This window comes from Pipistrellus hanaki (genome assembly GCF_964339955.1).
Source record: "Pipistrellus hanaki genome assembly, chromosome: 6".
NCBI lineage: Eukaryota > Metazoa > Chordata > Mammalia > Chiroptera > Vespertilionidae > Pipistrellus > Pipistrellus hanaki.
In genome coordinates this window covers 7,518,072-7,541,442 of record NC_140508.1, presented here as the reverse complement: position 1 = coordinate 7,541,442, position 23,371 = coordinate 7,518,072, and the positions used below count along the sequence as shown (strand labels likewise).

Genomic DNA, 23,371 nt, shown 5'->3' with positions numbered 1-23,371 from the left:
GATAATAGATTTCTAAAATTAAACTGAATACATGTTTTATCTGAACATAAAAAAATATTTTCTGTAATTATACTATTTAAAACGTTATATTTATAAGTCTGACTTTAAAAGATCAGTATAAGCAATCAGAGCATTTAAAATATTTTGTAGTCAATTCAGAAATTCTAAAACATAGATTGGCAGTTAAACAAAAATGGAACACTAGAATTAAAAAGAAAACATATTTTATACTATTTTAAAAAGTATATATATTTTAGAAATACATGTATTTTAATTGTGTGCATTAAAAAACAGCATGTCATGAATTTCTGAAAATAGGGGTAAAGTATTCTATCTGCAGTCTGCTTACAGTTGATTCTACAGAAAATATTCCGACTCACACACAAAATCAAATCTGGCCAGATTTTAACATGAATAAATAGAGAGGACAGTTTTCAACTTCTGGAAGTTGGAAAAGTGTTAAAAAAAATTTTTTTGGGGGAAAACCCTTCTCTAACAAAATTTTTTTTAGAACTTTGAAAAACTCATGCAATGTTTTTCACTGCATATCTACCTACCTCTCAAAATTTTTAGATCTCATTTCTGACTTGTAAATTTAAAAACCATATAGCAAGTTAAACTATGTCAAATTTGAATATGGGCTGGGTTTTAGGTGATATTTTAAGGAAATTATTAATTAAACTGATTAATTGACTTAATTTTTAATTTTGTTAGAGAGGCCTGCTGAAATTTTTAGTGGTGAAATGTCAGAATATCACTTATTTTATAGTTTTAGGCCCCCCCAAAAAAGAAAAAAATAAGGCAAAGTGTTACTAATTGTCTAGTGTAGTAATGATCATGTTTCTAAGGTATCTTTTAATTGATTGAAAAACATTATTTTTAAATTGCTTTTTAAATTTTTAAAAGGTTCAAAACACCTTGAAACATTGGATAGCATAAGATTTTCTTTGTTATTCATAGTAATAATTAATTCAGACAGTTTACCATTTTTTATATTTTTCTGTATACTTAAAAATTATAAAAACTTAAAATATATATACACCTATTATGCTAAAAACATGAAACAATTAAAAAGATAATTTGTAAATATCTAAAATGCAAGTAATTAAAAAGGAAGTAACTAAATTCTAGAGTTTAATTTAATTTAAAAAATCAGAACCTGAAATTTCTAATTCCTAGTTAGAAGAACAAGCTGTAGACATTTATTTTGGTGTGTGTGTTTGTTATCTCACACAACTGAAAATAAATGACATCTAAAGTAAGAGATTTTGTTTTTTTAGTTTTAAACTTGAATTTCCACATCTTATTTAAGGGAAATGCTGTGGAAATTGATTATAAATTGGTGTGTGTATCTCACACACGATGAAACAATGCAGGACTAAAATCCTATAATTCAAGACATTTAAATATGCATTTTTTGCATCCTAATTTCAGGGAAAAATAATAAAGGCTGGTTGGTGATGATGGTGGTTATTGTGGATACCTATACGTGCATACTAAAACAGATTTATGCAGCATTCAGGCAAATATGTCACAGCAATTCAAGAAAATGTGCAGTGACAACACAAAACAATAAGTTGAAAGGGTCAGAAGGGACCTAAAGGTCATTTGACCCTGCATGCCTGGCTATGAGAAATCCCTATGCCTGCCTTTTTGTGATGGCGATAAGAAATTCCAGCAGCCGCTCAGTCCACCGTTTGTACTTGCAAAAAAAAATGGGAAAAAATATATATATGCCTCATTTAACCCCAACCATGCCTGTATCGTGCATCCTGGGGCTCCAGCATAGGTTCTGGCCCTTAGGGTCTCTCTATTCTTCTGCATGCAGGCTCTTTGTTCCCGGGAGATCTCTCTAGCTCAGCCATCCCGGCTCAGACGAAGAGGTTAGGTTTTCTGCCAATGAATGCAGTCCAATTTTTTGTGTCCTTTTTTAAGTTCAACACCCAGAACTGAACAAAATTCCACCTAATTGTGCTCTTGGTTGTATTGATAAAAACAGACTAATTGGTAAAAGCGCGGTGGGGTTTGATTTTTAGACTGTCAGCAAAGTGCAGTTGTTGGCATTTCTCATTCATTCTGTTCTGGCCCCAGTTGTGGGTCCACTATCATGAGTATGCCTTAGGGCAGCATGGGATAAAGGAAGGAGCATTGGACTCTAATTTCAGGAATTTAGGGCTAAGTTCCATGGGCCTGTTGGCCCAATGTTACCGGCAAAAATCCTTAGAAATAGCTCCAATACTGTGCAAAAATAATTTTGATATTATGTCAGCCAAATGCAGGTTTTAAGATAGTACCTCATTCAAGTAGTTACAGGGAGTTTGGCTTTAAGAAGCTGAAATGAATTTACATAAGCATTTAAATAATGTTATTTATTAAATCAGTTAAATAATCATTCAAAAAATGTTTATGGTCTTGAATGAATGAATGAATGAATGAATGAATGAAAAGTAGATATGGAGTTGCTATTCTGATCTGATGAGATGCCCTGTGACCTGTACGGCTTCTCTTGATCTCCCAGAATGATCTAATGGAGAGATTGCAGCTGCTTTATTAGTGTTTACTGCCTAATCTGTTCTCTGCTTTAAAATAATGCACAATCTATAAATGGAAGCTAGAGTTAATTGGTCTTAGATTAGTTTGAAATAAGCACATTATTTTTAATAAAACATGGTATGCTTTGGGGGAAAAACAAAGGATTAACTATGATTATAAGAAACCTGAGCTCTTTCAGTCTTGACTATGATATTATTAGCTAAGATTTATTGAGTATTTACTATGTGTCTAGTATTGAGCTAAGTGTTTTTGCATGTGCAGCCCCAATTTATGCTCACAGAGCTGCATCAAATAGGTGTTGCTGTTTTTCTGATGGTGCAGACCAGGAAACTGAGGTTTAGAAGAGCTGGGAGCCTTGCCCCGTGTCCCCCAGCGCAGGCGGGGGCTGGGCTGGGCTCGGGCGGACTCGGTGGGCGCCGAGCCCGCGTTTCCCAGGGCCGGCGCTGCAGGTCCTGGGAAATGCAAGGACCCATTTTTTTGTTGTTTGCTTGTTTGTTTTTTCCTTAAAATAAAAATAATAAAAAAAGCATATTTCTTTACCTCACTTTACAGCCACATATAGTCCATTTTGACTTACATATTGGAGGTTGTGAGTTTCAGTCCAGGCCGAGTCTGTTGGGAAATTAATTCTCTGCCTTTAGAATCCAAGTATGAAATCATTGTATATTTCTCTTTAGATCTATTTGCTTTTTTGCTTCTAAAGATTCAATTTGAGCATCGAGGCTTACTTGAGAATAAGGGTACTTTGTTGGATAAAAGTGAAGCAAATTTTTATTTTGGCAGTAATGGAAATAAAGTAAATATCACTATAACATAGACTTGAATTTCCAATTCATTTTACTCAGCTTTTCCAGACTTCCTGAATAAACACAGATGGGTTTCCACTTATTTTTCAGTTTTATGTAGAAAGTCCTTTAGACTATAAATTCCACATGCTACTTGCAGTTTTCAATATTTTCTTGATTGCATGCCATTGGCAGGTCAGAAACCTAGATTTAGACATTATAAAGATTTAGAAGGTGATGATGCGTAGTAATGTGTTTTCATTTGGCTGTGTTTTGGTTTTTCCTGATGGTAATTCTAAATGTTTTACTTTGGGCCTCGATAGAATTCTCTGGAATTTGGTGATGGTGGTGGTGGTGGTGTGTGTGTGTGTGTGTGTGTGTGTGTGTGTGTTGGGGGGATGGGGGGATGGGGTGTGTGTGAAATCCTTTGTTTTTTAAGTAGCAGGTTTGGGTGGGAGTGGGGTTCCTTCGAAGAGATGACCTGAATTTAATTTCCGAGACGGTGTAATGGTGGCGGCCTGTCTCTGTAATTCCCTGGATGGTTTATAAAATGGGAGAAGCTGGAAGGCGAGGTGGAGAGAGGCCTGCACAGCTGGGTCTCAGACATGTCAGCCAGCAGTGACAGCGCTGTGGCTTTGGGGAGGTGGATTTATACATTCTGAAGCGTGGTTCATTCTCATTTGTAAAAAATACTGTTGTATCTAGCCCGTGCCTCTTATCAGCGGTAATTGTAGAAACCCAGGATTATGGCGTGTGCCTGGTTAATAACGGAGGATCGGCCACGTGCAGCGGCGGCCTCAGCCATGTTTTGCAGCAAAAACACTGCAAAGCCGAGGCCGCGGCCTCTGCCGAGCGCGGCTGTGCACAGGAGACGCCGGAGCGCGGCTCTGCCTGCGCCTTGTTTCAGGAATAAAAACACTTAAATGCTTTGTTGCTGAAAATGTTATGTTTAAAAAATACAAACATTTTCTTTTCTTCTTAAAGGAAAAGGCAATTCATTCGGATTTCCATTTGACACTATCTTCGGCATTAATAGCCTCTGTGCCACCATTTTGGCAGGATGTGCAGCTCTTTTACTGTCACAGCAAATGGTGGCAGGAACGCCGAGCGCTCGGCTTTCTATGGAATGCCAGCTAATTGGATTTTCACATAGAGGGATGTTTAATTACATTTTTATTGCTCTCATTGTTTAATATATTTTGGCTCTGATTTGCACTATTAATTTTTAAATAGGAAATTATGTTTTTGTTTTTGTGTGTGTTTTTCTGAATTTACTACTAAGCATTAAAAACAATCAACACAGTTGCTTATTGAAATTCACCACTAATTATTTCAGGGATCAATACCGTGAAGAAGAAAAAAAGAGCTAGCTGCTTAGATTATCTAGCATTAGTATATGTCTGTTCAGAAGATGGAGTTCCACGTTTATCTGAAAAAGGACCTTTATTTTCCATTGAAATTTAATCCTTTGGGTGCCGGGCCTTCTTCCTTCCTATTACCGCTTAAATTTTTTTTTCTCCTTCCCTGTTTTTGTTTTCTTTCCTTGCTTTTATAATAGCTTTATGAATAAGCGTGCTTTCCAGGCTAATAGTAACATATGCCGAGCAAATGGGGAAAGGTTTTCTCTGCTGTTGCCGCCTGTGTCTCCCTCCGGGGAGGAGCGGCTTCTCGCTTGCTTGTTACCGCAGGGAGAGCTCGGGCTGCAGGATTGAATCTGTGCAGACCTCACATATGTGGTCACTCAGCTATTATCTGAATGCAGCCATAGACAATTTTTGTGGGCTGCTCATTTTTCTAATTTTGCTGCATTTGCAGGGCTGATTTACATGTTAAAATATACATGCATTTGACACGGTAAAATTGCATTTCAGCATTGCCCCTCTGTTTTCTCTTCCTAAGGGGGATTTAGAATTTTATATGTAGTAGCTGACATTTATGAAACAGATGAGCATTATATTTTAGTGAGACTAAAGCACGGGTGTTTTATTTGTTTCTATTGTGTTTTAATTTTTACAGCTACGCATTGTATGTTTCCTATTATTTCCAAAACAACAGTCACAGTAAATAAAAATAAAAAACATGTTTATGTAGACTTTTTATTAAAAAAAACAAAAACAAAGGAAGAATCATAATGGGGAGATTATTTAAATGCCTTGGTTAGTAGATCTTTATTTTTAGTCAGCTTTAGTTATTTAAAATCTCAGTGCTTTCTCAACTGACCATACCTTATCTGTCTGTCTGTCTGTCCCCATCCTGCTTTCTCTTTGCTGTCCCTAACTGGATGGGACTCTTGGGACCGACATATCTCTTCAGGAGCTGGATGAGGTATTGTGTTTTGAATATTTCTGTATGTTAATTCATGAAATTATGCCTTTTTTTTCTCCCTGAAGTCTCTGGTCATATATAAAATGCTAACAGAGCTCACACACATTTTAGCATTTGTTTTGATTACTTATAATTGCTGTGTTTAATGATTTAACATAGGGGTGTCGAACTCAATCAGAGAAGGGGCCAAAATCTAAAATCCAGCCTAAATCGCGGGCCGAATGGTTTACTGAACAGTCATAAACTGACAATGTCATAAACTGACAGCGGAGTGCAGTGATGACAGCGCGGTGCGGGCCACATTGCAAGGCCTGGCGGGCTGGATTTGGCCCGCGGGCCTTGTGTTTGACACATGTGATTTAACACCTAGGATTTATTGAATATATTTCCACACCAGGTGAATCAACGATTTAGAGAAAGGCTGGGAGCAGTATTTACTACTCTTGGGAAAGTGACTCAGCTTGGGAAGTAAGACAGGTCGAACATTTCCTTGAACTTATTAATAAACCAAATTGTTTTTAGGGCCATGAGTGTAACTGCCTTGATTTCTGAGAAGCTCTCAGGTGGAGTGTGAAGGACTGCTTCTGGGGAAAACCCAAAGGGAGGAGGAGGGGGAGGCCAGCCACTGCTTGGAAGGGCTCTTCAAGGTCATTGCTGCCTGGACTGGACAGACCACTCATGACCCTCTCCCCGCCCCCTAGCTTAGCCCCCCAGAAGATGGGGGAGGACATACCCACAGGGCTTTGTCCTAGTAGCTTGGAAAAGGGTTGAGGAAAAGGGGGGTTGGCCTGTGCTTGTTAATTTTGTGTGCTTCTGTTCCTGCTTAAGTGAGGAAGGGGTACAAATGCTTTCCTGAGGGTAGACCTCTTAGAAAGAGTAATTGGGGGGAGTGTTGTTTATTTTGGTTATTTAATTTAGAAGAATGAACAGTGAGGTGGGATTAAAAAACAAGGAGGTTCCTAATTTGTAGATTAAGATCTACCTGTAAATTCTAAAAACCTTAACTGGTGGATAACGACCACAGATCGGCACACTGAGTGTCCCTCCCTGGGAGCTGGAAGCACATTAGCATCTCTGCTTCTCTTCCGGGTGAGCTGCAGCCAGCGAGCTCATGGCACCCAGTGCCCAGGGTCTGCTGCAGAACAGTGTGACACTGTGAGCCCCCCCCCCTTTTATTTTTAAGAAAAACAACTCACATTTATGCTTGTGTGTTCATAAAAGCTTTCTGAGAAGAGACACAAGGAACTGTTAACAGTGGACACCTTACAGGAAAAGGCGGGATAGAAGAGAAACTGCCTTTGTATTGCAAACTGTCTTCTTAGGTTGGATATATATTTTTAAACCACCTTCAGTATTACTTTAGTCATTAAGAGACAATTAGTGCTCACAAACGGTCCCTCAGCTGGTGGCTCACTGAGTCGTGCCGAGGCCACGCCTGACTGAGAAACCTTCCCGCCCGGACCGCCTGGCACTGGGCCCAGAGAGGTCAGAGGTCACCGCAGCTCACTCAGTGACCCGCAGCATCTCTGGGGCACAGCAGTCGTGGTGGGTTTGCTGACCAGACGCTTGGGACATGGAGAGCAGGCCTTTTAGAACAGATGTTACCCCTTATTGAGCAATTTGGAAATGGGGGTCTCAGGGTGCCCAAAGAAGCTTGTGATGGGGGATAATGACCACGGAACAGCCTCACATGGAAGAAGCATGAGTCCTTGGCACACTCAGGGCAGGCACAGCTGAGGGCACACTTAGGGGTCTGTGCTCTGACTGGTCCCAGGCCCTCCCTCCTCCTCTCCAGGCGGCAGCCCCGGGGACGAGCAGCCCGCTGCCTGCCTTGCTCTGAGCTGCTGGGGGCTCAAAGGGGGCGCCTCCTGTGACCAGCGACCCGAGTGATGCCCCTTTCTGTTAGTTCTGTGAACCTCCGGAGCCCGTACTCTCCTCTGGCCACCTCAGCCCCTTCATTAGTTGACTTGCCCCGTCTCGTCCTTTGTCCACAGCCTTTGTGTCTTTATGAATTGGCGCTTAGAGTTGTACATGACATAATTACTTCATCCGCTCATCCCACCCATTTGTTGTTGACTCACTGATCTAATTATAATTGGGTCGTCATGGCTGTGGGTGCCAGGTGCTGAGCTAGGCGCTGGAGAGGTGCTGGGGACGGTGTCCAGAGCCTTGGTTCGCCAAGGCTGCGGGTGCCTCCGACGGCCCCAGTTCCGGCGTGGGTTCGGTGGAAGGCCCATCCAGAACTGTCAGTGTTGTCGCTGGTCAGCGTGCATTGTGGCTGCCCCTCCTTCATTGTTTTAGATGGGGGTGTGTGTGAAGGGGGTATGTGTCTGACTTCCTTAATCTCAAGCCCTGGTAGGTGAGGCCTGAGCCGGCTTTCCTGACCGCAGCACTTGGGCTTCCCGAGGAAAGCCATCTGGGGCTTCCTGTCATTTGTCCACATGAGTGGGTCATTCTCCTTCTGAAACCAACTCAAAACCTGCATCCTGGGGTGCCAGCCTTCCTCGTCCTGCAGAATGCTCACTGAGGTGTCCCGAGGTTGAGGCTGCGCCTCTTCCCCAGTCTTCCCTGCTGTCTCTGCTCTCATCTCCTTCTGGTGATGGTTGTCTTAGGAGGAGTCATCTCAAGGTTGTAGGTTTTTAAAAATCTGCATAAGAATATTTATCTCTTGTAATTAAGAGATAAATGTCAAGCTCCCAAGCACAGCCTGGGGAGGGCAGGTGCAGTGCATGGAGGGGGCTGAGAGAGTCTGAGCCCAGCAGGGCCTCGGCGGCCATGTTTGTGAAACCAGGAGCGGTGCCCGGTCCCCTCTGCGGGTTTGTTGTTGGGACTAACAAAACAGTCCGTGGAAGTGCAGCCCCCGCAGCACGCGGCCGTTATTGCTCCTCTCAGCGTTCTTAAGGGGGTGTAGTCGTTGAGAAAACAAGGAAAGCACGTTAGACTAACAGCATTTCTGTCTGAGTGCTATGATTCTCAGATTTTTCTGTGTCTATAGTTTTGCACATTTAAAGCAAAACTGTCTATTTTGAACATTTATTGTTTCACAATCAAGAAAGTAAACACTACTTTAAGAGTATCACAGCTCTAAAGTAAAGTGTAGTGCTGACATCCAGATTCTCTTACCCACGTGCTTATTCACTCCCTCAAGGAAGTGAGGTTTCTTAAGCCGAATAGTCCATCAGTGAGGTCAGGAGCCTCCGGGCCTGGGCGTGATGCTTGTGCTCCCGGATTGTCTTCCTGGGATGAGAGAGTTGCCAGGCTGTAGTTTTCACCAACCTTTCTGGACCTTTTAACTGACCACTGCCACAGCCCATCCAGAATTGTCAGCGTTGTCGCTGGTCAGCGTGCATTGTGGCTGAACCTTGTTCATTGTTTTCGATGGGGGTGTGTGTGTGAAGGGGGGTATGTGTCTGACTGACTTCCTTAATCTCAAAGGCAGCTTTGCCGTTTCCTTAATCTTACAGTTCCTTATCTCAGGCATCTCATAAAGGCAGGGTGTTACAAGCTGGAAGGCTGTGTGTTTGGAACAGCAATATTTATCAGCAAGAGGGTGTGAGTGAGTGTGCTTATGCGCCTTCCCTAGATTAAGAACTCATCCACACCTTCTGGCACTCTCCAGGGTCATAGGTGTCACATTTAAAGTGGACCGAGGGCAGAGATAACCAGTGAGCCTCGCAGGAAGCCTTTAGTGTGATGTTATGAGCATCTGCTGGGGTGAGGGCGAGGTAGATGAGTATGGGCTCAGATAGTCACCCCCCAGTTCCTGAAGGACAGAGCTAAAAACAAAGAGACAAGAGTTCGTAAGTTCTTAATTCTCACAAGTACAATTTTATTTAAAAAGTTTCCTTATTTAACAAGTATGGAAAGATTTCCTTTTTTACTTCAGAAGCAGAAGTTCATTTAAGAAAAGCTTTAATCACCAACATCTCATATCTGGAAGGAGATGACCTTGAAGTTCAGCAAGGATAAGTAAAGAGAATTAAACATTTGGCAGGTTTTTAAAGGTCTCTATTGACTAAGACGGCAACATGTCTTGGATCTTAAAATGCTTTTTCAAAAACGGTTTTTAAATGGGAAGTGGGATTTCTGAAGTTGAAAGGGTAATTTTGCACTTGAAATGTGTTTATGTTCATATTAATTCCCATTTTTAAATAATTGACACTTATCTTCTATTATGTTTTTCCTTTCCAAAACATACTCTTAAAAAAAAAAAAAAGAAAGAAATAGTACAAACTGTGATATAGATCACAAGCCACACCAATAAAAACATGACATCTTTCTTCTGAGTCGGCTGCATTCCTAGTGAGCCGTTGCTATAGGCCGTGGTCGCCAACCTCATGGACCTCATGGACCACCAGTTGGCGAGCGCTGCTATGGATTGTCACAAAGGGGACGGGTTATTCCCTATTTAGTTTGCAATCTCAAAGAGTCAGCCCTTCTGTCAAAATCCTCACGCAGAGTGTGGGCAGACAAGGGCCAGCTCGGTGGGCTGGCTTCTGACCCTTCCTGTGAGGACAGACACTTAGCAGAGTGAATTCTTCCTGGTTTGGATTTCCATTCATTTTGGGAGGAGGAGGGGGACCACATCTGAAAGATAAAGTCAAGTACTGCTTTAAATAGGTGAATGTGCTTCAACAGACTTTTCATACAGGATTTAAAATTTCTCATTTGTTTCAGATAAGTTGATACTAGTTACTTTGCAGATATCTCTTTATCTTTTTTAGTTTAATGTGTATTTTGTAAACAGTAAAAACAGTACACCCTGAGTTTAAAAACTGTAAATACAACGAATTATTATTATTACTCTAGGGAAATACAATAATAGTGGGTCAGAGAATAAATCGCCACAGTGACAGTTCTGTGACCCACGACCTCAGCAGTTTCAGGTTTTGCTTTGTATAAACAGTTGGAGGTTAAGTTCAAGTTCTGCTCCAACAGGTAACAACTCTGTCCAGCACCGGCTGCAGAGCTGGCAGAACCCGAGTGCTGGGCAAGTGGTTTGCCCCTTGTGTCTTGGTCAGCGTGCCCTCCACAAAGTCCCACCCCTTGGAGGCTCTGCAGCGGGACCCGGGAACAAACAGCCTGCTCTCCCTGTCTGTGCCTGCCCGAGGGGGGAGCTGCACCTGCTCCACACGTCTGCAGCTGGTCAGAGAGACTGCTTTTTGTTGACACTTTTCACGGGAGCCTGTCCTGTGGTTCCTGGTGGGGCCTGCTCTGTGTTGTAGTTTTTGTTGTTGTTTTAATTGACTTTAGAGAGAAGGAATAGAGAGATAGAAACATTGATGAGAGAGAAACATTGATTAGCTGCCTCTTGCATGCCCCCCAAGGGGAATCGAGAGTGCAACTGGGCACGTGTCCTAACTGGGAATTGAACCAGTGATCTCTTGGCTCCTGGGTCAACGCTCAACTATTGAGCCACACGGGCAGGGCTTGTTGTTTTAATCTGAGGGTGTTTATTGTTCTGGTTCCTCGTTTTCTTAGCAAATTGCAGTTATATTTCATGGGCCTGTCAAAGTGATTGGCAGCTGGCGGAGTGCATGGGGCTCTGGAGTCGGCCAAGCAGGTTTTAATCTGTCACTAATAGCTTTGTGGCCTTGGGCAAGGTCCTTAACTTTTCTGAGTTCCAATTTCCTCACTTATAAACTGGAATAATAGGTTCCTAGCTCACCTAGCTTTTGTGATTAAAATCAAACAAACAAGACCACCTCTTGGACTCAGAGGCCCTGACAGTGGAGGCGGCTGACACACCGTTTTGTTTTAGAAACTGAAATGACGCAAATGCAGGTGACTTACTCTAGGCCCAGCTCTCGGGATCAGTGATGGGCATGGTTCCTTCAGTGCGGTCTTTCTGTGGTACGCACCTCCTGAGCCCACAGAACGCTCTGAGGAATGGGGGCAGAGCCACCCCGGGGGTGCGGGGGAGCAGGTGCAAGACATCCGATTGCTTTCAGGGATTTTGCTGTCAGTCAACTTCCTGTTCAGAATTCAGGGCTCATTGAAGGGTTCTTTTGATCTCAGTTTTTTCTTATGTGATATATTTCCCCCTTCATCTGTGGATTTAAAATTTTTGTCTTGTTCCTTTATTGTTAAAAAAGCAAACAAGTATTTGCTGAACGAATGAAAACGTAAATTTAGATAAACGCAGGAAAGGGGGGAAGAAAGGCAATATACATTCTTCCCCCAGTTTTGCAGCGTGGCTTAGGAAATGTACCGACAACGGACTTCTCTATGCTGTTTGCATTCTCTTTGCCTCATCGTTTGGATCTTTTGAAACGGGCATTTATAAACTCTGAGCTCCGAAGGGCCCCTCAGGAGCCTTTCTTCTGCTTACTGCCTCCAGCCGAGAGAACAGCTTAGCCAGCCCCCAAACCCATGATTTCCTTCCGCTCTTCAGAGCTCTCCACGGCAGGGTATTATATAGGTAAAGTAGGCAACGGCTATCCATATTATTTCAACATAAGTGAAAATGTTGTCGGTGGACATTTTACCGAAGAAAGGAAATGACAGTGTAAGACTGCATTGAGATTGTAAGGATTGCTTTTGCCAAATGGTAGATAATTTGCTAACCGTTTAAGCATTTCTTTCACACATTTGAACACATGGTTAATGATCTAATGGCCAAGTTAAACTGGATCAGCCCTGTTTCCAAAATATGCTGAATGTATGGACGTGAAGGCTGCTGCTCTTGAACTTTCTGCATTGATTTCATTTACTGCCTAGTATTTTATTTTCAATTACAGTTTACATCTAATTTTATTTTGTACTCGTTTCAGGTGTACAGCATGAGTGATTAGACAATCATATACTTTACAAAGTGCCCCCCTGATATTTCCAATGCCGGCCTGGCACCTACATACAGTGGTGCCTCACACAACGAACTTAATTCGTTCCAGGAGCAAGCTTGTTATGCGGAAAGTTCGTTATGTGAAACGCGTTTTCCCATAACAATACATGTTAAAAAAATAATTCGTTCTGTAGCATAAAATATGCTAAGATGACATAAAAAAAAATATGCTAAGATGACATATTTTTATTTAGATACATCTAAAAACATAATTTTTTTTTAAAAAAACACACATTTTTTAATTTTAAGGCAGACTAAGTAGAGTCTACCGAATCTTGCACATCTTCATCCATTTTCTGCTTTTTGGCCGATGGTTTCATGAAAAACCTGTCCAAAGCTCGCTGTGCGAGGCGTTCGTTATGCGAGGCACCACTGTAGTTATTTGAATATTATTGACTATATCCCCTATGCTGTGCTTTGCTTCCCAGCCTAGCTTTTTGTGGTTTTTGTTTGTTTGTTTTTTACTTTTGTCTGATCACATTAATTGTTGAGTACTAAGAAGTATTTTAAGGAGCTTTTGTTGACTTTCTAGTTATATCTCTATAGGCAGATTAAGTCAAATTTATGTTCACAAGTATGTCCAAGAAAATGAAGAGCTGGTGCATGGAAAGACAGGAAAGCAGTTCCAGTGTTAGCAATCTCAAAAGCATGTGGATAGTCAGGCACGTGTGTGTGGTCCTCCACTTCTGTACTTTCTTGGGGAGAGACACTAGAAGGGAGTGAGCATGTGCTCAGCTAACCTGAGTCTGAATGATTTGTAACACCCCCCTGTTCCCTGTAGCTTGCTGATGACCGGATGGCGCTGGTGTCCGGCATTAGCTTAGATCCAGAAGCAGCCATTGGCGTGACGAAACGGTTACCTCCTAAGTGGGTGGATGGAGTGGATGAGGTAAGTTGAATATTAGTCTTACACTATCTTATTTAATTAAGTGATTATGACATTAACATGTTTTAAGATATTTGCCATAAAAACTGATTGGCTACACTTGAATGGATGTCCCAGGGAAACTTTAGCTTTCGGTTACTTAAGTAAGGTGTGTGTGTGTGAGAGAGGGAGTGAGTGAGTGATTGGCTTAGCAGTGACTACCTGAACCACAGAGAGAAATGGAAGAAATGTGTATCATGGAGGAGCTGTGTTTGAATCTATGGCTCTCTGGATGGAGCGTTCGTTGCTCAGGCCTCCGGCAGCCTGCAGGTTGGCTGGAGACACGACTCTCCCTGAGTGTCACTGACTGTCTCGGGGGCAGGGGGCACCTGGCAGGCCCAGTGGAGTTCTGTGACTTCATCTGTTTAGATCCAGTACGATGTTGGCCGGATTAAACAGAAGATGAAGGAGTTAGCCAGCCTGCATGACCAGCATTTGAACAGACCCACCCTGGATGACAGCAGTGAGCAGGAGCACGCCATCGAGATAACCACCCAAGAGGTCACGCAGGTGAGGCAGGAAGTCAATCCCCAGCCTCAGGACCACCTCAGCCGCCGGCGCTGGTAGAACCCTAAGTCAGAGCACGTTTGCCTCCAGGTTCACTGCCCAGCCGGAGGGTAGGAGGTGCAAGTGGAGGTGGAGCTCCTCCCGAGTCCGCTACCAGCCATGTCTGCAGGAGTGGGAAGGGTTTCAGTTGTCCATACATACTACTGTGGATTAATTTAGAAAATTAAACTCAGAGCACTACTGAGTTCAATCATTTGATTTTAAAATGTGCATAACTTCTATCATATACTAGTGTTTAAACATTTTTTTGTGTTAAAAGTGGTCCTCGTAATTGGAGGTTGGGAGTTTTTGCCCTACACCGAGAAACTTAGTATCCTAAGAAAACTCATCCTCTCCCATAAGATGTTAAGTTTGGGTCATTTTAAGCAATATAACCAGTGTTAAAAGTTCAATGTTTACAGTCTTATTTAAGTCTTCTGGGTGTTCACGATGAAAGGCAGGGTGCTGAGGGAAGCTGGGTGATTACTGTTTGGATGCGGCTCTCCGCAGTGGGGCAGTGGCCAGATTCTCCGTTAATGCCCCCGCATCAGGGTCCTTGTCTGCAAATGGGAACGCAGGAGGGCAGGGGGAGGAGGAGGAGCTAGAGCTGGGGGGCGGGGGTGTGTGGATTGCCCTGTGCCCTGTCCTTGCCGGTCTGAGCAGAGTTTGAACCTCACTGGGCCTCCTGGCTCCTCTCAGCTCTTCCACAGGTGCCAGCGTGCGGTGCAGGCTCTGCCCAGCCGGGCCCGCAGGACCTGCTCGGAGCAGGAGGAGCGGCTGCTCCGCAACGTGGTGGCCTCGCTGGCGCAGGCCCTGCAGGAGCTGTCGGCCGGCTTCCGGCACGCCCAGGGCTGCTACCTGCGGCGTGAGTGACCGCGGTCTGGCCGCGCTTTGTCTTCTCTGCGGGCCACGGGTACCCCCGCCTTGTCCAGAGCCTGTAACTGGCCACCCCCGTGTGACCCGGCCCCCTGTAGTTCATAGCTAAGAAGACAACACTTTCTAAGTGTCAAGCTTAAAGAACTTGAAATTCAACCCAGACCATGTGAAAACCTGTAGTCTTCTAGGTGTTGGAATGGGGAGCTGGTAATTAATAGGTAAAGCCCGTCCTAATCATGTTAAAGCTCCGTGTTTCCATAGCAACCCGAGTCTTTGAGCGGCCAGCACCTTTCTGGGCGGAGTTTCAACACTGCTTTAGGCTGGGTCTCATGACTCCAAATGGACGTGATTCCAAAGAATTGGTCAGGTTTCCCTACAAACAGTTGTTTCCTTTCCACCGCTGGCATTAATAACGTCCCACATACTCTAGCAGCCTAGTCCTACCTTCTTTCTACACCTGCATATTCGTATTTTAATTTTGTTACCCCTAAAATTTGATTTAAGGCCATTGGGAATTCGTACTAGAGATGCTTCTAGAGAAAAATAGTGATTTTTTTAAAAATGTTTTGTAGCTGCAGTTAGATTAAATATTTCTCCTCCACTTAGAGATTCTCATGTTTCTATCATTTTGTCATTCACTTGGCATCGAGTGAACTGTACAAATTTACAGTGACATTTGGTCTTTCACATGTTGTATGTTTATAGTCTCTAATGCCCTCCTTCCCCAAAGCTGCTGAGAATATCTCCATTTTGACTGTTGAGTTTGAATCTAGATTTCCTCTAATGGAGGAGCAGTAACCAGGATGTTTTACATGTTCCAAGTAAAGTGGATTCCTGTCTGTGCTAGGCATGAAGAACCGAGAGGAGAGATCCCAGCATTTCTTTGACACATCAGTCCCACTGATGGATGATGGCGACGACGATACTCTGTACGATCGGGTATGTGAAGGGCTGTGTTCTGTTTGCTTCTCTTCACAGACCATAGCCTTAAAGGCGACGGACCGGTGCTGCGTGACTCGTGTTCCGTCAAGTGGGTTTTACAGCGGCCGCGGACAGTCATGGGCCACGCCTTCTTTTTTTGCAGAGGCTTCAGGGAGAGACACGGAGGGCTCTCCCTCCAGGTTCTGCTAGCCAGGCCTTGCGTGGCCGCAGGCAGGAGATTCTCCAGTCCTGCTTTAGGTGCCACTTGCTAAGGAAATTTGGGTTTTTCCTTTTAGGGAAAAATAAGTATTTATGTGCTTTATAGAAATGTCTTCAGGTATCATTTTCTTTAGATTATGTCTAAAATGGCACACCAAAGCTTTCTCCAGGGGGCGATCTAATGTGGATTTTGTCCTCCTTTCTCCTAGGGCTTCACCGATGACCAGCTGGTGCTCCTGGAGCAGAACACGCTGATGGTGGAGGAGAGGGAGCGGGAGATCCAGCAGATTGTGCAGTCCATTTCGGACCTGAATGAGATCTTTCGGGACTTAGGAGCAATGATTATAGAGCAGGTACATCAGTTTACCTCCCTCATCAATGGGTTTTTCTGCCATAAAATCTGGTCCTTCTCGAAGCTTGGTTGACTCTGCACTCCTATCAGGAAAAACATAACCTCCTCCCCCAATGTATGCATGTATATACAAATTACATACATATACCACTTCCATTTTGTATTTTAAAACAGCAAACTGTTCTCTAGATAAAAGTCAGTAAAGGTCTTGTGTTTTCTGCCTCAGGGGTGCTTGTGAGAGCCCCCTCTCCCCCCGGGGCCTGGCAGTGCTGCCCAGACTCAGCAGTGATCCTGGCAGTAGATAAGGCTTCCCTTCGAATTTTGGCAGGTTATTGGGTAATGGCGACTGGAACCACTAGCTTTCAAGTGGAATTAAATTGTTTGTTCACTGCTACAATCTGATTAGGGTATTTTATTATCTCGCCAGTAGGGATTTGGGTCCTGATCCCCCTGAAACCAGCTGAGAATGGAGTGTCGAGGCTACGGAAGATCTAGTTACATTAATTACTCCCGTGGTTCCCAGGGAACTGCTCTTGCTATCTCCCCTAATGCAGCGTGTTTCCGTTAAGAGCCCTGTTCTTCCATACAGCCCAGTGGTCTCTGCTCTCTGTCTGAACCAAGAGATTAAACAATTAAGAACAAAATTCTCCTCGAGGCAGATGTGAAATTTTACATGGTGGATTGGAGCTCACTGTTGTTGCTCCGATCCATGGAGACCTGTGCTGACGTCTGTAGACACGATAGTCAGGTTCTAATCATAACCGGTCGAGCTAAGCTGCTGCTCTGCTCTCATGAATCCCAAGTATTTAAGCAGCAGGTGGGCACACAAGTCCTTCGTCACTCAGAGCCTATTCCCACTGACCCGTATCTTTTTAAAAGCACCAGTAAGTTTGAATATGGCTTAGCCCATAGTAGCAAAATCCAAGACAAACCTCAATTTATCACTATTTCTTCCTCATTAGCTAGACTTGATTGCAACTGACACCACACTCTGCCCCTGAATGCCTGACGCTCCTGGGTAGTGGTCCTAGAGCTGCCAGCATGTCCTGGGCAGCAGGCTCAGACAGACAGACCCTCCTGTGCATGGCGACATCACGATCTGCATGTGGGTTCCTGAGGCCTCTTCCTCACGTGCAGTAGTTGATTTTCTGTCACTGTCATTTATCACCACAGGGCACAGTCCTTGATAGAATTGATTATAATGTTGAGCAGTCCTGTATCAAAACCGAGGACGGCTTGAAGCAGCTTCACAAGGTAATCCCTTATCTCCCCGTGGCTGAGGACTGGAGGAACTGTTGCCGTGTATTGGAAATTCATCAGGGTTGTCTTCCCTCACAACTGTCTTCTTGCCCGCCATCACTCAGTGTGATGGTGCGGACATGGCCGTCACGCCGTCCAGAGCTGACCACGTGGGCTGCCGCCCCTTTGCTGTAGCTAGTGTTCCCAGGGCACTCACACTTAGGCTGGAAGTTATTTTCCTTCTCTGAGAAAACATTTCATTCTTTGAGTCTTCCTGTTTTAGATAATCAGTTGAATTTGCATTTGCTGAGATACGGTTCAGCTCCCTGTTAGCTTGCTGCTGACGTAGCCTCTCGTGCCGTGGTCCCTTTCTGATGAATTGCTGGCGGAAAATCACCCTGGAGAAGACAAAAATCTAATTTTCCCTTTTAATTACCACAGTACATCTGTGTACTTACCTTGACAAAAGAGTAGTTTGTTGAAGTGAAAGTGTTATTAGCTCTTTTATTCTTTGCTAATAAGGTAGCTATTTCAGGAATATTTTTGATGATATTTGTTAAAAATAAATGGAAAGCATCGTAGAACTCTGGTAATCGTTTGTGGGAAACATATCCATACGCTGCTGAGTGGCTCTCGTGTGTAATTGGGTGCCTTTTTTCTCTAAAAAGAATATAATACTTCACAAAATAAGTGTTGTCCATCTCCCTGCATCTTTGAGACCCATGGGTATTTCTGCCACATCCTAAGCATTTTTCCACCTCATTACTGCTGTCCTGTCCTCTTCCCGAAGCCAGCCCTTCCTCTAGCAGAGAGGCGAGGCTGTGCCTAGGGACCTTCATGCTCTCGGTGTGCTTGGTGCTGTGCAGGGGAAGGGAGAGGGCATTCAAGTCCGCCTGGGACAGGGAAGAGGAGCTTGCCTGTGTGCAGAGGCTGCTTAAGCACTTGGATCCATTTGGCGGCCAGTGTAGTAAAGGAGTAAAACAGATTTTGGTTTCTCACTCCCTAATACCCATGTTTTGACCTGCTGTGGGATTATGCATTGGTCGGGAAGTTTCTTAAAATCTAGTGAAACATGATTTGTAGTATTACACAGGTAATGGGAAAAGCTTGTCTGCAGAAGTGTATAAATCTAGTGGGAACTAAAAATGTTGTTTTAGGCTTTCCTTTATAAATCATTCTGAGAGGTTTTAAGGTATATCACTTTGTCTTGGCTTCCCTGGTGCTCGGGGTTACTTGGAAAGGTGAGCGTGCTTCTCTTATCTCTCACGTCACATTGCTGGCCGTCTCCTTGGCAGCAGCTCATCGAGGAATGATTGAGCCTCGGGAGTCGCTTCACACCCTGGACTCTCAAGACCTGTCTGTCCTAATGTTTCCTTCTGACCGGGGAGTGGTCTTGGGGGCCTGTGAAATATCGGAATAGTATCATGGCAGGATGTGGTTGGAGACCCTCCCCTCTCTTCTTCACTGCCCCTCCTCTGGCCTCACTTCTGCAGGCAGGCATGGCGCCTGGGAACAGGCAGGCTGGTGTGTGCAGGTGAAGCCTGGAGGTGTTGTGTCATCAGGAGCACAGGGACTTTCTGCACTTGACCCCAAGGGGAGCAGTTTCTCAGTTTTATTTCAGAGGATGAGTTTTCCTTGTTGCCATAGTCAGGGGAGGTAGAAACCCAGCGCTTTGGGCCAGCGGTTGCACATCACTGCCGTGGCCCGCTTAGCCAGCATGTTCCTTCATCAGAAAGGTGTGCGCCTGCCGGAGGGCCTCCTGGAGAGGGGGGTCCTAAGGGCAGCGGGAGCAGAGGCGAGGGAGAGTGGGCTCGTGTGGGCTGAAGGCTGACCTCTGCCTTCACCCTGTGTCTGTGTGCGTGGCAGACCCCACGCCGCCTGGGAGGCACCGCTCCGGTTAGGGACCCTACCGCACATGCTGCTGCCTGGGAATTGATGGAAGGTTGTAATAAAGGAGTCTGTAGCCAAGAGGTCAGCTACACAGAGAGGATAGGACTGAAAACGAGTGAGGCTCGATTTTGGGGAAAATGACGGCTTTTTTCCCTCCTCTTTCTGTAGGCAGAGCAGTATCAAAAGAAGAATCGGAAGATGCTTGTGATTTTAATATTATTTGTCATCATTATTGTCCTCATTGTTGTCCTCGTCGGCGTGAAGTCGCGCTAAGCGGCCCGGGGGCGGTGTGTGCCCCGTGGATCCGGGCGCCAAAGCTGGGCTGCTGGCCGCCTGCGGAGGGCCCGGCCCCGCGTGGGCACCAGCCTCTCGTGGACTCCTGCACAGTGCCGAAGCCAGGGGAGCGGCTTCTGTTCCCCCACTGTGGAGCATTCGCAGACCGTGGTACTGCTGCAGACCAGAGATGGAGCGCTGTCATCAGTTACACTATCTTTTAGAAAGAGAAAATGAGTGGGACGTTTACAGCACTCCACAAGCTGTTCCATATTATTGTGAATAAGCTATTTTTCTTAGCAATCATGTCTGAGCAGCGTGTTAAAATCATTTCTGGGGAAAAATTTTTGAAAACCATCTGGTTTTTAAGGATTTGGTACCAAAAATTTATGGATAGAGGCAAAAATGCCGCTTCATCTTTCTCTATATTTTCCAGTTGAAAACAAACTGAGAAGTCCTTTAAGAATTTATAATCCATTCCCCATTACCTTAATTTCGCTTTTCCATCACTGTTAATGATCAGAGTAACAAAGTGTGAAAAATAAGAAACCATCATTGATGTTAATTAACACATTTAGATGGGCCAGTTAAAACAGCTTCATAAGTTTAAATTAATTGTAAATGGAGTATTTCTCATCTAAAATTTATGCACATTTTCTACTGTAAACCAAAAGGGATTGCTGAGCAAAACCACCGAAATTTAAGAGTTGGTGATTTGAACTAACCTCGAATTAAAAGGGAGGTTGGCAGTGTCAGGAATGTCACCAGAGTTGGGCAGGGTGTCCCTGCACACATCCCCAGCCACCCTCACTCAATCCATTGCTCATATATTAACCACATAATGACCTGTTCAAACCAGCCACCATTTAATGAACTGTGAATTTACACAGAGGCCATTCTAAATGGGTCACCCCATTTGGGTCTGAAATGATTAACCAAACATCACTCCATTTCAAAGTAAAATATTCCACCAGAGGTGTGATTTATTGGCTCTCCCATTGCCACTAAATATGCCCAGAAAGTAGGCATGTTCCAGCAGGTGGTGGGAAGCAGGACAGGGGAGTCCCCTGTTTGTAAAGTGAGTGCGAATCAGATCACCCAAGTGGGGCTTTGTCACGTCCTTCCCTGTTATCAATACGGTGCTCAGATATAGCCCCGCCTGTAGAGGCCCCAGGAAAGTGAAGATGGCTTTGAAAACAGAAGCTGTTCGTGTTTCAGTTGCTCTTGAGATGCAAGCATTGTTTTAATGGTCTTTGTATATTTTTGTAGGGCCTTTCCATTGTTTTTATCTCTAACGTGTTACATTTTATTTGGACCAGTCTTGTAAAATGCTTCTCTAGAATGTGACTTGGGAGTTGTTGCTAGAAATGTAAACCCCAGTCCAGAGATTCAAGCTGTCCCAGCCATTTCTTCTCAGGTTGTTGACGGCGCCAGGGAGCCACTGGTTTTTTACGGATGTGGCTGTAGAATGATCAGCAGGTGCCCCTGGCATTTCAGGAAGTAGCATGGTGCTTCCTGACAAGTATTTATTAGGAAAGAAGGCCTGGGAACAAGAATCCAACCCTTCCTTGATCGTCCCTGAAATGTGGGCTTCTACAGTGGTTGAGGGTAGCTGTAGGCCTTCGTCCTTGTCTCGCCCAACCATAACCAACAACCAGCTGCTCCTGGGGATGGAGCTGCTCAGACGAGGGGCTTCCCTCCCAGACGGTCTCTGCTGGGGATGCTGGATCACGGTTAAAACCTTTAAAGCTATCTTAACTATCCTTGAAGGAAAGTGACCTTTTAAGAAAGGATCAGCATTTATTTATATTTTCAGTGAATAGGGTGATTAGAGTTGGCTTTTGTCCCCCAACCCATTTGGGTAAAATCATGGATCTGATTAGAAGTGATGGTGAGAATCTCATTGGGGTGGCGGGACCGTCCATTCTGACCGAAATCAGGGCAATGCCAGCGGAAGCCCCAGCTGCGTGACCGTGGCCTGGAGAGGGAAGTGGCCTGCGGTCTGTGCGCCAGCTCGCTGGGCTCCTCAGAACACTGTTTCTGTGGAGTCTTTCCTGAGGGCAGATCAGCACAGGGGCAGGGAGAGCAGCTTAGTCACGCTGCCCTGAAGCTTCAGCTCTTTCCTTGCTGAAGGCCACGTCTGCGGGAAGGCGGGGCCCTTGATCTCCCCAAGCTGAGGCCAGCAGGGACACCTGCCCCTCTACGTGCTCCGCGTGGCTCTGTGAGCCTGGTGCGCGAGGAGAGACGGGAACATTTACTGTCAGGTCTCCAGAGCTCCTGATCTTACCCCAGATTGTGGCTGAATCTCCTGTCTCTGGTTTTATTAATTTGGGAGGGGTGGCTGCGCCATGGGCATGAAGCAGTGTTTGTCTAATGGATTGACGTCTCTCTGCTAATTGAGAGAGCATTATTTATTTGTTTTGACACAGTGCTTTCAGTGTTGTATCCTGGCTAATGGCTTCCTAAAGGTAATGAAACCCTCCCAACCTAATTGGTCAGATAAGACTTTTTTTCCTTGTGTGCTTAAATAAAGCAATTAGTGAAGCGCTTCTATCCAGCATGCCTTTTTTTTGTCCTTTTTTAAAACTAATTTACTGTTATTGGAAACTTTTTGTACAATAAAGCAACCGTGCAGATTTAACAACATCCTGCAATCCTAGTGTTAATTTTGATGACGGGTTCATGGTTTTTTCCCAAGTACATAGGGTGGGATTGGGGGGAGGGGTGGTTGGAGGTGGGAGGGTATTAGGGCTGATGACTATTTTGTACCCAAGGCCTTTGCAGGTCCATCTATCTAGTGGACACTTAGAAAGGAACCAGTCTCTTTTGCTCTCCAGTAGACAAAAAGGCAGAAAATTGTCTTATGAAATCTATGCTTTTATACATACCAAGAACCGTTCTCACCGATTGAGGGGTCACAGCACAGAAACACCTCTTACTATGTTCTCCCATCATTTCTAACTAGACATTATATTCACCCAACTTCTCCAAACTCATTGGCTCTGCCCAATAATCAATCCACTCAAAGGATAGGCATGTCCCAGGCTTTAAGAACATTCTAGACCAGTGATAGCATTGAAGACCTCTGTCCTGCTGAGGTCAGCTCTGTAGGGTGCGTATGCTTCTTGCATGGTAACCTCACGGACTTTTCCCAACTGAGTTTTGGTGGACCACTCTTAAAATGGTGCTACACAGGTTGTACCGGTGCGCATGTACCACCGGGCCCATTGCCAGCTGAGCAGAGAGCTGGAGACCCCGCGGGCCTGGCGCTTAGGTGTGACTGGAAGGATGAGTCTTTGGGTGGTTGCTGTGACTGTATGCCCCTGTGACTGTAGAACAGGCGGGTGCAGGGTTACCCTGCTGAACGTGCTGACCATCCTCTGAGAACTCTGCTATTTCACAGAGTTTGAGTAACTCAGGACTCTTCCTGGCCCATCTGTTGTATCTGTGTACTCCTGGCCTGGTGTAGACTGTCTGCATTGAAAGCATGCCATGTTGTTTGTCCTGTGTACTGGCTTCATTTAGACAACCAGGTCCCTTACTTCAGTCGAAATGTGGGAGCCACGTAGAGAGACTTGGCTCATGTGGCTTCTCAGGAAGACAACCATTAGCTCGTGGCAGGG

The 23,371-nt window shown here is 44.6% G+C and overlaps 1 protein-coding gene across 9 annotated transcripts in view; it reads left to right on the top strand.

The window, feature by feature from the left end:
* Positions 1 to 23,371, top strand: part of STX16 (syntaxin 16) — a 142,268-nt gene that overhangs the window by 108,717 nt on the left and 10,180 nt on the right. For 5 of the 9 annotated variants that reach the window (XM_084887269.1, XM_084887267.1, XM_084887268.1 and 2 more), the window contains 7 exons: positions 13,289 to 13,396; positions 13,802 to 13,942; positions 14,678 to 14,843; positions 15,702 to 15,793; positions 16,204 to 16,347; positions 17,520 to 17,600; positions 19,644 to 22,394. In XM_084887269.1, coding sequence (XP_084743395.1) covers positions 13,304 to 13,396; positions 13,802 to 13,942; positions 14,678 to 14,843; positions 15,702 to 15,793; positions 16,204 to 16,347; positions 17,520 to 17,600; positions 19,644 to 19,748 — 822 coding nt within the window. In that variant the 5' untranslated portion in view covers positions 13,289 to 13,303 and the 3' untranslated portion in view covers positions 19,749 to 22,394. Of the gene's footprint in view, positions 1 to 5,471; positions 5,664 to 13,288; positions 13,397 to 13,801; positions 13,943 to 14,677; positions 14,844 to 15,701; positions 15,794 to 16,203; positions 16,348 to 17,519; positions 17,601 to 19,643; positions 22,395 to 23,371 lie in introns of those variants that run through there. The other 4 variants (XM_084887263.1, XM_084887264.1, XM_084887270.1 and 1 more) reach the window with 3 other exon arrangements.